Source organism: Bidens hawaiensis, unplaced genomic scaffold, assembly GCF_021521415.1.
Source record: "Bidens hawaiensis isolate Kalapana, Puna unplaced genomic scaffold, B.hawaiensis_p1.1 tig00052270_1, whole genome shotgun sequence".
NCBI lineage: Eukaryota > Viridiplantae > Streptophyta > Magnoliopsida > Asterales > Asteraceae > Bidens > Bidens hawaiensis.
The window spans coordinates 6,824-20,902 of record NW_027499390.1 but is presented as its reverse complement, the minus strand read 5'-3'; the positions used below and the strand labels follow the sequence as shown (position 1 = coordinate 20,902).

Sequence of the window (14,079 nt, the reverse complement as noted above, 5' to 3'; positions counted from 1 at the left end):
CACACCGGGTAGAAATCTTATTCATTTATGTCTTCGTTGGAGCCTACTTGCTCCACCTCATAAAGTAATTGTTTTTCATATCTTTGTTTTTAACAATCAACTTTTTAACCAAACTCACCTAAAATTCACCTTGTTTTCCTCCTAGCCACTCCCAATAGTCCGAACCCTCCTTCCAGCTCGCCGAATTGATCAAAATTAAGGTGAAAACATTTTTCCCATTAGCTTTTTCTTGAACTTAAGATGGAGTCCTAGTCCTAGTCGTAGTCCAAAGTCCAAACCCAACCAGACCTACCCTACCTCTAATCCTCCAAAACCTCTCCTTGACTTTGCACAATTTATTTATTTTTCAAGCCTGTACAAGTTAGGACAAGCCTCCATAAGACTTGAACTTCCCACCCAATTGTCAACCCAAAAATTCAGCTAATGACCGTCACCAAACATACCTTTAATCAAATCCTTCGTCTTGCTACCCTTCAAACTCAACTTGTTTACCACCTTGGCTATATTCAGCCAAACACCTGTTTTTCGTTTCTTGGCCAAAAGCACGTCCCGGGCGTTAATTTTATTATGAATAGAAACTATAACTCTTTTTCATAGGCAAACTTCCTCGGTTTTAAATCTCCATTATCCCCAGTTTGATACAATGCACATTTGTGGTTTAATTTTTTTTGTATGAGTATACAAGGATAAATGCAAATCCTCATTTTTTTATTGACGGATATATTATATAATCAATATAAGATGAGCCTAGCAAATTACTCTAGAACCAAAGTACATAGCACATGCTACACGCTGAGCCTGCTAAGGCTATTTCCAAGATTTAAGTTACACCAAATGACCAAACAGTTTTGCAGTATTAGACACACCCTCAACTTCTACTTAAAAACAATTTCACCATACACCGATTCACATATGTTCAATTTTAATTTTGGGATTGCTTATTTTAGACTACTTAACTTTTTAAAAGTAAAAAAAAAAATGTTTTGGATTTGCTTATTATGTGAGTGAAAAAGTTTATAAGTTAAAATATTTTGACTTGTAACTTTTCTTGAAAAGTTATAAAGAGATAAAAATAAGGAATCCTAAACACCCCTGGGGGATGGTATGTGTATTGTTTTTAATTTTTTTTTCAGAATGTGGTATTGTCCGAAAGAGGGGAATGGATGATTCGGTTGGTTTTGCGGAGCATGGTATTGCCCGAAAGGGGGGAATGGATGGTTCGGGTTGTTTCCAGGATTCATTTTTGTATGTTTTTTTTGGAGAAAAGATGTGATATTTTTGTATGAGAGATTGAAAATGTTGGAGAAGAAGAGGGTATATGTGAATATATATTGTTTTTAATTTTTTTTTTTTGATCGTTCAACAACGGTGCAAATGATTAAAATAGTAATAATATATGTCTCTCATAAGACACTGTTGTTTGGCCATCACCACTTTGGTGGGATGGTAAAGGCTTTGGCCTTTTGGTGAGAGGTCCAAGGTTCGATTCCTGGCATTGGCGGTATAATGTAAATAGTAGGAGGAAAGCTTGTATGTTCAAAAAAAAAAAAGACACTGTTGTTTGGTCTAATAATGCAAATATGTCTTCCATTAAATACGTCTTCCGTTACTCTTTTTTCTTAACTTGTCTTAATTTCACCATGTACATTAAATATGTCTTCCGTTATTTTAATTTCATCATTATGCCCAAAGAACAGAACGTGGTGATCCAGCTAGGGATGAGCATGGGATGGTACCGGTACCGACCGGTACCGATACCATCCCATGCTCATCCCTAGCTGGATCGGTACCGGTACGGTACCGAACCGAATATTTCGGTACTGGTACCGGGATAGTACCGGTACCGAGGGTAAAAAATCGGGAAATACCGGTACCGTACTGTACCGGTGTTGTACCGATCCCGAAACTTAAAACCATGGTACCGATTCGGTGCCAACGGTACCAAATCGGTACCGATTTCAGGATCGGTACCGGTACCAATCGATACCGGTACTGATTTTGCTCATCCCTAGATCCAGCCCACTCACATAGACCTCCCATAAGAAAATTTGTAGGGCTATCGTAAGACCAATTGGTATTTGATATGTCTTCCGCTACCTATTATTTAATTACAATATATTTCCAATATAAGTTATTGATTATCATTTAATCGAACACTAATCAATTCTATATGATACTACATACAAAAGTAAGACAATTGCCACAAAATTTATCAAATAAAGCACTTTGGCTACTTAAGTATTACCAAGTTCTTTTCACATGTCATGGTTTATTATAAATAACCTCATTTTGATGTGTGGGCATCTTTTGAAAATTAGCACTGTTGTCAAATTCAAGCTCAGCCAACTAAAGGCCAAACATCCAAGTATCAATCTTGGCGGTTCATCCAAACATACAAATTTATGTTACATAACATGAGTAGCCAACGTATAGTATAACTCACTTTAACATAATACCACCTTCTCAACCTATGCATAATATGTTTCATATGGGCTACTTGAATTTACATAATGTTCAATTTGGATTAAAACTATATAGAGAGATGTCAAATTTTGAATTATTGATCATGGTCAATAACCACATCCTAAAGGAGTTAATTTCCATTATGTGGTGTGACATATAGCCATCCATGAATCCCGTGCCAGGCATACCTCATGTCAAAATAGTAAATTGATTAAAACAATCATTATTTTATCTATATATTTCAAAACAAAATTAAATATTATATGTATACTGGTTTCAAATCACCCTGATATTATCTTTTAGTCGCTGTCATGGACGGACCCAATGTTAAAGGAAGGTAGGCAGCCGCCCCCCCCCCCCCCCTTAGGTATTGTTTTTTTTTTAGTGTTATACATACATGTAATTGGGCCTAAAAGTTTGATAAATTTTTTTTAAATGACATAACATAATCCAACAAAATATATAATCTATGATATTACTAAAAGATATTAAAAAATGGCATTATAAAATCCAATAATGAAATTCAAGTTAATTCGATAAATAACGTCAAGCCAAAAACATCAAAATGGTATAACCGAAATGTTTGGTGAAAATTAATCTCAAACATTTTGTCAGTTAAATGAACGGGTCAGTACGGTTATGACGGGTTTGGAATTTTCTTTAACCAAGACAAACCCGCATTTGGTGGTTTCAGAAAATTCATAAAACATACCCATTGGTTATCTCAATTATCGGTTAAGTCGGTTATGGTTCGGTTAACGGTTATAACGGTTAAGTTGCTCACCCTTGGATGGTTGTTGGTTGAAACGAGAGGGCAGGTTGGGATGTGGATTGTCCACATACATTTGACAAATAGATTAAAATTTGAATTATTAAAATCCAATTTCTCTTTATACAACAATTTTTTTTCTTGTAATTTCTATTTTAGAGTTAAGTGTCATTTTAGTACATGTGGTTTGTCCAACTACGTAACTTTAGTATCAATTTTGAATTTTATGCAAATGGCTACCTCAGTTTCAAAAAAACTTGCAGTTTTAGTACTTTTTTTAACCCCGTTAATTTTCTACCGTTAAGTCCGGGGTATTTGCGTAATTTCATAATTTAAATTTGGGGAATTTAGGTAATTTCATTATTATATTTTTGTTTTTTTTTCTTTTCTCCTTTTCTCTCTTCCATTAACCTATTTCCTCAAATTCATTATCATTAAACCCTAATTCCTCAAACTAAATTCAAACTAATATAAAAAGGGATACAGGTGAATTACACCAGTTGACAACCCAACCCATGCTCTCCACTGTAGAATCACACTAAAATGCGCAATCGGAGATACGTAGTCGCTAGCGACGACGACGAAGGCGATCCACCACAAAATGAATCAGATGAATCAAAGCCCAGACAGCGGAAAAGAAAATGGATGAAAATTTATGAAGACGACGACGGTATACAGGTGAATCACCAGTTTGATTAGTTCTCTCAAGCGTCCACGAAAACGCGTCGGCGAGTTGGACGGCGTTAACTCTCCGCGACGGCTCGTACTGCAACCAACGGCTCTACGACGTTAACTCTCCTCATCGGAATCTCGTTCACTATAGCGAGTAAATGATGAAGAGCTAGTGCGATGCACGTGTCACCTTGTAATCTACCGTCTCCGGCGTTACCATAACCACCGGAATCGAAAGCAGAAGAGATGACGTTGAGGAAGAACATGAAGGTTGTGATGATGATGTAATAAATCAAATAATAATAAAACTACGCAAATACCCCGGACTTAACGGAAGAAAATTAACGGTTAAAAATAGTACTAAAAATGCAAGTTTTTTAAAACTGAGGTAGCCATTTGCACAAAATTCAAAATTTGTACTAAAGTTGCGTAATTAAACAAATCACAGGTACTAAAATGGCACTTAACTCTTCTGTTTTATAAATAACTTTTTTGATAGATTAAAAAATATATTTCTAAAGTTAACAAACAGTATTAATAATTCCAAAAGATATAAAAGAAATAATTAAATTTTATTAGAGAAAAATTTATTCAATTTGTGTAGACTGAGTTGATGTTTAAAATTAAAATTATTATTATTATTATTATTTATTTACTTTTTACAATGCATTTCAATTATTTTTGGTTTTCTATACAAGTTTTCTTATATTATATTTTTTCAGGTTCGATTAAAAACTCATTTCTGACAATACATATAAAGTTAGTTTTGTAAATCACTTTTAAGGATGAACTTAACATTTCTATACATTTATATAAAGACGATTATAAACCTCTGAAATAGAACGAAGTCACGAACCATTTAAATCGAAACAAGTTGATAAGTTCGACATATCTGAGACTTAATACGGTCTGGTTTTAACAATTTAAATAAGATGTAAACCCTTTATACGTATCCCACATGCAAAGTAAAGCTGTACTATTCAATAAAGTTTGCGTTATAATATTATACTAGTAAAATCAATGAATGTGTGACAAAGATAAAATACACATCTAGACTTAGAACTGCATACCTTATACATGAACGTCGTAAAAATACAGGTTAGATAAGATGTAAACTACCTTTTAAAAATTACCTTCACATTATCCAAATAGAGAAACATGTAGCATAACCTCGTTGGCACACCTAATATATAGTATAGTAACTCCTAGTTTCTAGTTCAATTGTCTTAATATTCCAAAACCGAGTAGAATTCTAAAAGTTTCATGGACCTCGATGCTTACGGAAACAAAGACAACCTTGAGATTGATCACCCGGGATCATCCCTCCGCCTTTTGATGTGTCAATGGCCTCCAACATTGTAACAACCTCGTCCATCACGGGCCGTTTGTCAGGGTTTGCATCCCAACATCGTTTCATTACATTTGCAAGAGAGCTTGGGCAACATCTTGGTATTTCGGGCCTTAGATTCTGCATGTTATTATACCAGTAAAATGTCTAAAATACCCTTTTGTAACAAGTTATACTGGCTGAAAAAGCTTGACTAGTTAATAACTAAAACTTGATTACCACAAAAATAGGAGTATCTTCCAAAACCAATCAGTAATTAAGCTTTGATAATGCCGATAATAGAAACACTTGACATCAATCTGTTTTAACTCATTTAATACAACCCACCAACCCTGAATGACTAGTCAAGCTTTGTTGATACTGAATACTGATGGTGGAAACACTTTGACTAAATATCAAATGTCTAATATACACTTGTGAACCAAAACCCGTGAATATTGACTATTCAATATGATCTAGGTGGCAATTTCCAAAATGACAAGAAAATAAATAGGTTTTAAGTTGTCACAACAAACATGTTCCATAAACAGGTTGTGTTCAGGTTGACCTGTTTAATTAAACGAATAGTGTTTATATTGACCTGTTTGGCCCATTTAACAAAATAGGACGACACATCAAACCAGTTTAATCCATTCACGCAACCCACCAGCCCATTTAACACGTTTACAATTTGATTAATACACACCAACCCGTTTGACAGGCTTAGATTACAGAGTTAAACAGGCCGTGGTCTGGTTACACGACTATAAGTGTATCTTGACCAGGGTTAGGGTTAATGCTTTCTACACTAATAAATATATGGGTCGTGTTCACTCACACACACACTTATGGCCTTATATAGTCACACTTTAATGACGAAACTGAACATATAAGTAATTATGAATCTTGAATTATGTTGTCATACCTGGCGAACAACAGCCGACGTGACTTCTGAGAAACTAAGGTCAGGGTACGGCATATCACAACAATATATTTCCCACAAACATATGCCAAAACTATAAACGTCACATTTCCTATTATACGGGTTACCATTAAGAACCTGCACAATTATTCCATTTTCAGGAAAAATAAAAAAACACAACAAACTTACTCAGATCTAACAAAATAACAAATAAGAACATACCTCAGGTGCCATATATCCAAGAGTCCCGGTTTCACCCGTCATATCGTCAGGGTTCGATGCTTCAACACGTGCGACTCCAAAATCAGCTATTTTGATAGTTCTACTTTTGTCCAATAACATGTTTTCAGTTTTCACATCTCTGTGTACAATCTTTTGAGAGTGCAAGTAGCTTAATCTAATAAATTCAATTATCAAAAAAAAATAGTAAGCATTATGAAGTAAAATAAAGAAAGAAATGCACATTAACTTCTTGAAGTCAAAGTCAAACAGAGTTATTTTCAACCTCTAAATTGAAACAAAAATTAATATTAATATATAGCTTATATGAGCACAATATATATATAATAAACCAAAATCATCACTATACTAGTGTTTCCTAAATTTAGTCCAATAAAAAAACCGAACATTCAGTGACCTGCATAGAAATTCTTGAATATTTAATAAGCAAACAAACGTGAAAAACTTTTTCTTCATTTAGTTAAAAGAACGAATAAGAACACATGTCTCATTCATTCATCTATGTTTGTGAGCGTTCATTTATGTTTGTTCGTTTACGTTCATGTTCTTTTGTTTACATGTTCATTAAAATATTTTGGGACCATTACAATTTAGTTTAGTTTTATTATTTCTTAGGTCCAACATCTTGATGTGCCTGTTTGCTTTTAAGTAGTGTTTTCGCTGTTACATCCGTTCATCTATGTTCATTTTCAGTGTTTTCACGGATCTTTGACATATCTAAAACACTATTAACGAACGAACATGAACACAAACATGCTCATTTTTCAACAAACGAACACGAACAAGAAACTCCATTCGTTAATTGTTTGTGTTCGATCGTTTATTCGGTTAAAGTTAACAAACGAACACGGCGTTCGTGTTCGTTTGCATTTATATACAAGCCTGCCACACAAATAAATAAAACAAAATAATAATTTCAAAAAAAAACATGTTAAGATTGCTTCAAATTCTAAACTTGATTTGAATCTAGCTTATTTGACCTTAAAGTCAACTATCGTCAAAGTTAAAATCAAAGTGTACCCTCTTGCTAGATCAAGTGCCATTTGAACAACCACTTTAAAAGCCAATTTCTTTCTTCTATTTTTTATTAAATAGTTCTTTAACGCGCCACCGGGAAGATATTCCACAACGACACAACAAACGTTACTCGGCATCCCGATTTGACCATTTTCGGTTTGTATATTTAACTCCGAAGAACCCATTGTTGCACCTATAAACTGCATAACAATATTATAGTAATAAACAATTTAGTTCAATTCGAAAACGCAAACTTCAAAATCGTTACTTTCATTAAACGGACAATAAATATAAAAAACTTGACCTTTGTGACATTAGGATGATCAAGCTTATGCCAAACCGCAACTTCTTGTGTAAATGCAGCCCTTAACGATTGTATTTCGGCTTCGGATCGGTGACCCTCTTCGCCCCAATCGAGTAGCTTCACTAATAATGACAAGAAATCACTTAAACAGTTAGTTGACTTGATTAAATATTTAAATTACACTTTTAAAATGATCCTAATAAAGCTAAAAAGTACAGACAATAAAAGGATACAAGAAAGTGATAGATATGTTTATTAATTAAATATTATATAAAATTAATAAAGTGAGGGTGAGATCCTAATTTATAGGCATGAATTTATACAAATATAAAAACATTTTGGATCACATGAAATCTTATCAGTCACGGATTACATGTTCTACATTTTCACTTTTGCAATTATGCAATTACACAACCATCAACCACCACCACCACCACCACCACCACCACCACCGTCGTTACCCGCCTCTCGGAAAAATTATGAATAAATGAGAATTGAAATAGAAATTTAAAAAGTAAATATTCGTCCGCGAAAACTTTATTTTCTTGGATTACTAAAATTAGGTCGGCCCAATGCGGCTTAGCTTAGCTGCCTCTCTGTTGTAATAATGAATTCTTTTGTTAGGTATTAATATATTTATCTAATAACAAATTAAATAATAATAAAAATAATAATAATTAACAAATTGATAAATTAGGGTTACGGTGAACTCACCGGCGACGTCAATGCCGTCGTAGACGCCACGGTGGACGGAGCCAAATGTGCCACGTGCGAGAATACCTTTGATTAAGAGCTTAGACGGATCGATCTCCCACTCCTGCCGCTCTCTACTCGACGTCGTCAGCGTCACGGCGGCGGCTGCGGCGGTGGAGGCGGCGGAGTCTTCGAATTCCGGTTGGTTTTTTTTGTTCTTTTCCATTGTCCATGCTCGACTGAGATGGCGTTCAAGCTGTTCGTCTAAGCTTTTGAGATCAATCTGATCTGCTCGTACGAATCCGTCGTTGTTTTTGTTGTCGTTCATGTTTTCCGGTGAGTCGGTTAGTTTTCCGGTGATTAATTTCCCCCCGTTTTTATACTAACAGTTTAGTTTATAGTGAAAAGAGAAATGTGGTCAAAGGTTTGCTATAAGTTATGGTGTTTAAGTGAAGTTGTATTTACTATGACTAAAGTTGCATTTTGTTTGTTGGAATTCTTTATGTATTTCTAGGGCGGTCACTTTGAGGTGAAACCCAAACTAACCTGAATTTGAGAAAAGGCTAACTTGAACCGAAGTAATTCAGGTTTATTCTTGGGTCTGATTTCTAGGTTTCGGGTCAACCCGAAAACTCGAATAAACTATTTGTTTAAACATTTGTCATTATTATTAAATATGCTCCATATACGAAACATACTCTACACATTCCACTTGTTTCTAATTCGCTTATTATGGTTGATCGACTATTTATTGTTTATATATTTTTTCTAGTTATGACTAATACCAACTGCAATCAAAGAATACGTTCGTTGCTTCACCAGGTTATATTTACTTATTATTTGGTTACTTACGTGACGAGTAAAGAAAAATATGTGGCTTTAGTGTGTTTTTTCCTTTACGTTTTGTTTTATGAGACATTCGAAACACGATCAACTCAACCAGAAAAAACCCGAACCCAAAAAACCATGAGAGATTTGGGTTAGGTTTTGGCTCTAAAGTTAAACTTTAAAACCCGAAGAACCTAGCCGAGAAACCCGAAGAACACCCTTATGTATGCCAATCTATCTACTTGGTAAATGCAAACAAATCTCGGTTTAATAAATTTCATTATATCTAGTATAACGTCAAGGAAAAGAAGGGTAGAGCTTTGGGCTTTGTGCTCACAGGTTAGTCCTAACTCTGGGGTTATTACCACATTTGTGTAGGCTCTTTAGAAACTAGGTGGCGCAGTGGTGATCAATGCACTGATGTACGAGCTTTCCCTATAGGGACGTGTCAGTTTACATCGCTTCGTTATGGTGGTGCGACTTCGCCGTTAAGAGAAAAAAATAATAGCTTGAGCTATTTACTAGTTTATTTTGGTAAGTAAATTAGTCCCCCCTGGTTCTAGAAAGTATAATTTGTTATGGTGAGTACTAACAAATACGGGTGAGTAGTAATGTATTTAAGACTTTGCTCAATTTTAATAATTATATAAGGTTTTTTTTTCTTTGGAACGACAACTTTCATGTGTTTAGGATCCCGTAATTCTCAAATTGGAAATTTACATTGTTTCACTATGGTTAAACTATATGCAGATGATTAAAGTGTTTTTACTAGTTATAGTTATAGATATATATTATTAATCATTGATTTTGATTTGATTACTGAATAAGAGATTTTATTAATTATTTTGCAATTAAATATGGGTTTTGATTAGATTTTAGCATGTGTTTTGTTATTTATTTTTATTGTGTTTCAATTTAGATACATAAGAAATACAAATTATCAAGTAGAATTGTGTATAAAATAAAAATACAAATTAATTACAAAACTCATGTCGATAAATGAAAACTATCACACATATAGAAACTTAAATTATCATGTTCTAAAAAAAATAAAAAAATAAAAAACATCAAGCGATTGCTGAGATGGACATGATAAGCCGGGCATTCCCGGCCATCTATTCATATCATCCTTCACCGATCGATTGTGATTAAGGTTTTCCATTTTATCTTCGATTAAAACAAAGTATACCCTTTAAACAGGGGACATGGCTATCAAATAACACTAGTAAGCTAAGTCGATTACTATTTAATGTATAAATATTAGTTAGTTTATATTGTTGGCACAAGAAGATTTCTATCAACTGTATTCTATAGAGACTATAGTAAACATATAGCATCAAAAGGTTGATTGTGAAACCAAAAAAAATATCAGCATTGGTGGAATAAAGTCATATCATGGAGGGTTTTAATGTCCTTTACGCTCCGGTGATTCCATTAAAGGTAGCGTATTTTATGTGGTGTTTAAATCAAAATCGAATTCCGTTAAGGTGTAATCTGTTATCTATAGGGATTGGAGCATAAAATGTGATGTGTGGTTCGTGTGCTATAGATGGGGAGCATTTGGATCACGTGTTTTGGATGTGCGAGTTTGTTACACAAAATTGGTGTGGGATTAAATGTTTATATTGTAACTTAATATTATCGGTGTATGATATGTGGAACGAAATCGGTTGGAATAGAGTGAGCACAAAAACACTTACGTCCATTCTATACCCATATGTTGGGTGATTTAGTAGAGCAAGAAAAGATCGAGTTTTTAACGGTTCAAGGACGATAGTCCTTTGTTTGTCCAAATTCAAATAATTTATTATTCTTTACTCTTTTGTCAACAAATGTATAAGGTTAGCTTTGAGTGTTACGAACTTTATACCATGCTGTTACAATTTCCTATTTGCCTTAAGTGTCATAATTGTCATTTAATAGTATAAGAATAGAGTTTTTTACTAAATGAGTGTAGTTGAAAAAAATATTTACCAGTTTGGTGTAGTTTGAAAACTAATTACTAAAATGGGTGTTTTCTTGGAACTTGTTTGATTCTCTCCTAACCTAATTGGTTAAATCTAATTCACTAAAATTAAATTAACATATTGTTAAAAATAAAATTAAATAAAAGAGAAACTCATATTTACTATTTATAAATATTCGTTTTGCCAATCATATATTCCAAAATTATAAACTAAGTAATAACATCGTTTTTTTACTACCTTTAAACTAGTTTGTTTGTTATCCTAAAATTAATTATTATAAAAATTAGAAGTTTGGGCGAATACGGTACATGCAGCTTTGTTTTTTAAAATTTTATTTTTTTTACTTTTAAAAAAAAAATTAAGCAACAATGGACTGGCTAATAATTTTTTTATTATTTTTTTCTTTTATTAGTTAACTCATATATTTAAATAACCAATTAACTAAACACAATTTTTGTTTTCCGTTTAATCTTTTGTTTGGTGTCCGTCATAGTGCACAAGTTTGTAGCATGAGTTTTCAAGTTACATAATAAACAAACAATGGAACGTCCACGTTTCGATACACGCTTACATTACGACTAAATTTTTGGGTTTTATTTTCGTTTGCAGTCGCAAATACTTTAAATCGAAATACTTTACTATTGTCGTATTCTATAAGTAACCTAATGTCTTTTAATAAAATCTCTAATGTTTTTTTACATTTTTGTTTTTCACGCACCAGACAGAACCGGATCGCGTTGTCTAGTATTACACATATCCTAAAACCTAAAATATTAATAGAAAAATAGCATTGAATTATGAATGTCTCGAGCAATAACAAGAAAGTCGTTGATTAACTTGTTCGATTTTAGTTCTAAATTACGAAGGGACGTAGAATTCGTCACCTCTTGCAAATATAATATCTTAGTGCATAAAGTTATAATTTTAACAATATGCTAACAATAAAATTATTATTATCTAATAAGATAAATATCAAATCTTGGTGCCACAAAGACTTTTAAGATCTCTTTTTAAGTAATTTATTTTGTTTAGTTTTCAGGTAGATTGGGTGGTTCAAATGGTTGGGTTGATTCTTTAAAAGCTATGGTTTATATCATTTGTCCGAGTTCGAATCTTCATGCAACCATTTTGTTTATTATTATTTTTTTCCTTCAGTTGTGAAGTGGATTTGTGTTCTTTATACGTTTGACCAGTTTGACCAGACTATATTGACTGTTAACTTTAGATTAATAAGTTTTTTGTTTTCTATTTCTACTTTCGTTTTCTTTTAAATGTTTTTTTAGTTGTTGTTGCTTAAATATGTTTTTTTGATTTAATTCCGGTGTCGTGACCCGATACCGACCGAAACACTGCATCTTATGGGTCCAACTGTTAACAACTCATTATATTTATATATATATAAGAGAAGTTTGGTGCCGCTAACCAAGTGGCGGCACCAAACTTGTCTATACCATTTTGATTTTCTTTTTTAGTATTGGTAGCATATCGAACGTAACGAAAACCGAGCTAACGTCAATTTTTGTGTACATAACGAAAACAAACTGAATTTGTGTAAGCTCACTACATCAACGTCCCGCACTGACAATGCTAGGGTTTTGATGCCATTTGGTTTTGTTGTTTTACTTCTGGTACCATAAGAAACGTAACGAAAACCGAACGGATTCCAATATTTTTTGTTTGTTGTTTTAGTTCCAGTACCGTAACGAACGAGAAAGAAACCGACCAAATTCGCGTAAAGTCACTGCCTTTTGTTTTAGTTCCACTACCACCGTAACGAAAACCCACCAACTGTCATTTTTCCTTTAGTTCTGGTATTGTAAGAAACCGAATAAATTTACGTCGACTTATCATCTCAACGCTCGAGACCGACAACACTTGATATTAACCACAACCCAGATTTTACCGACCTGTCCGGCGCAACACGCCGGATATAACTTCCTAGTTATTATTATTATTATTATTACTATTATTATTATAATTAATATAATTTTTTGGTGAATAATAAACAAACATGCAGGTTAAAAAAGACGATATTATTAATACTAATATAATAATAGAAGTGTTTTCTTTTATTTAAGTTTAGTGAATTAAATTTAACCAATTAGGTTAGGACTTAGGAGAGAATTAAATAAGTTTCAAGAAAACATCCATTTTTGTAATTAGTTTTTAAACTACACCAAATTAGTAAATATTTTTTTCAACTACACCCATTTAGTAAAAAATTCTATAAGAATACACGTTTGTTCATGTATAATGACTTAGAGACTGTTTGTTTACATCTGAATGGAACCATTCAGATGTAAACATCTGTTTCATTCAGATTTCAGACTGTTTGTTTTCAAAAAGAAAAACATCTGAATGGTTAAAATTATGTCTGAATCATTCAGACTCGGTGTTGTTGAATGGGACAGATGCTCATTCAGATCTTAATGAACCAAACAACCCATTCTATAATTAATATACATGTATGTACAATTAATGATTTTTATTTACAATTCTTCATTTATATTATATCTAACTTTTAAATTCCATCCCGTTTAATGTAATATGCGGGTTTTACCCTGGCAATTAATTACAGATTTATTCAAATAATTAGTCATTATGTTGTATTCAATGTGTATATCAATTAGTATATATTTATTTATAGGATATACTGTATAATTGTATATTCTCATTCTATTTTAAAATGTATCTGCTATTATAATAAACAGAAATAATGGTTCAACCACAAATACTTTAATTGGTCTAATATTTTGCCAAGTGACACCCTATATTTTCATCTTTAACTCTTAATTATTTTATTAAAATAAATCATTTAAAACCTTCCATATCTTATCCATGTATCACATAAAATCACTAGAATTCTAACATGTTTTT

At 32.9% G+C, this 14,079-nt stretch overlaps 1 protein-coding gene across 1 annotated transcript; it reads right to left on the bottom strand.

Annotated features, from left to right (window-relative positions):
* Positions 1–5,043: 5,043 nt before the first annotated feature.
* Positions 5,044–8,834, bottom strand: LOC143599510 (serine/threonine-protein kinase 52-like). Its single transcript, XM_077077451.1, has 6 exons — positions 8,429–8,834; positions 7,715–7,836; positions 7,414–7,610; positions 6,376–6,550; positions 6,157–6,291; positions 5,044–5,372 (listed from the first exon to the last, which is right to left on the bottom strand). The coding sequence occupies exons 1-6, from the start codon at positions 8,733–8,735 to the stop codon at positions 5,166–5,168; spliced, it is 1,143 nt and encodes a 380-aa protein (XP_076933566.1). The 5' UTR covers positions 8,736–8,834; the 3' UTR covers positions 5,044–5,165.
* Between the last annotated feature and the right edge of the window lie 5,245 nt (positions 8,835–14,079).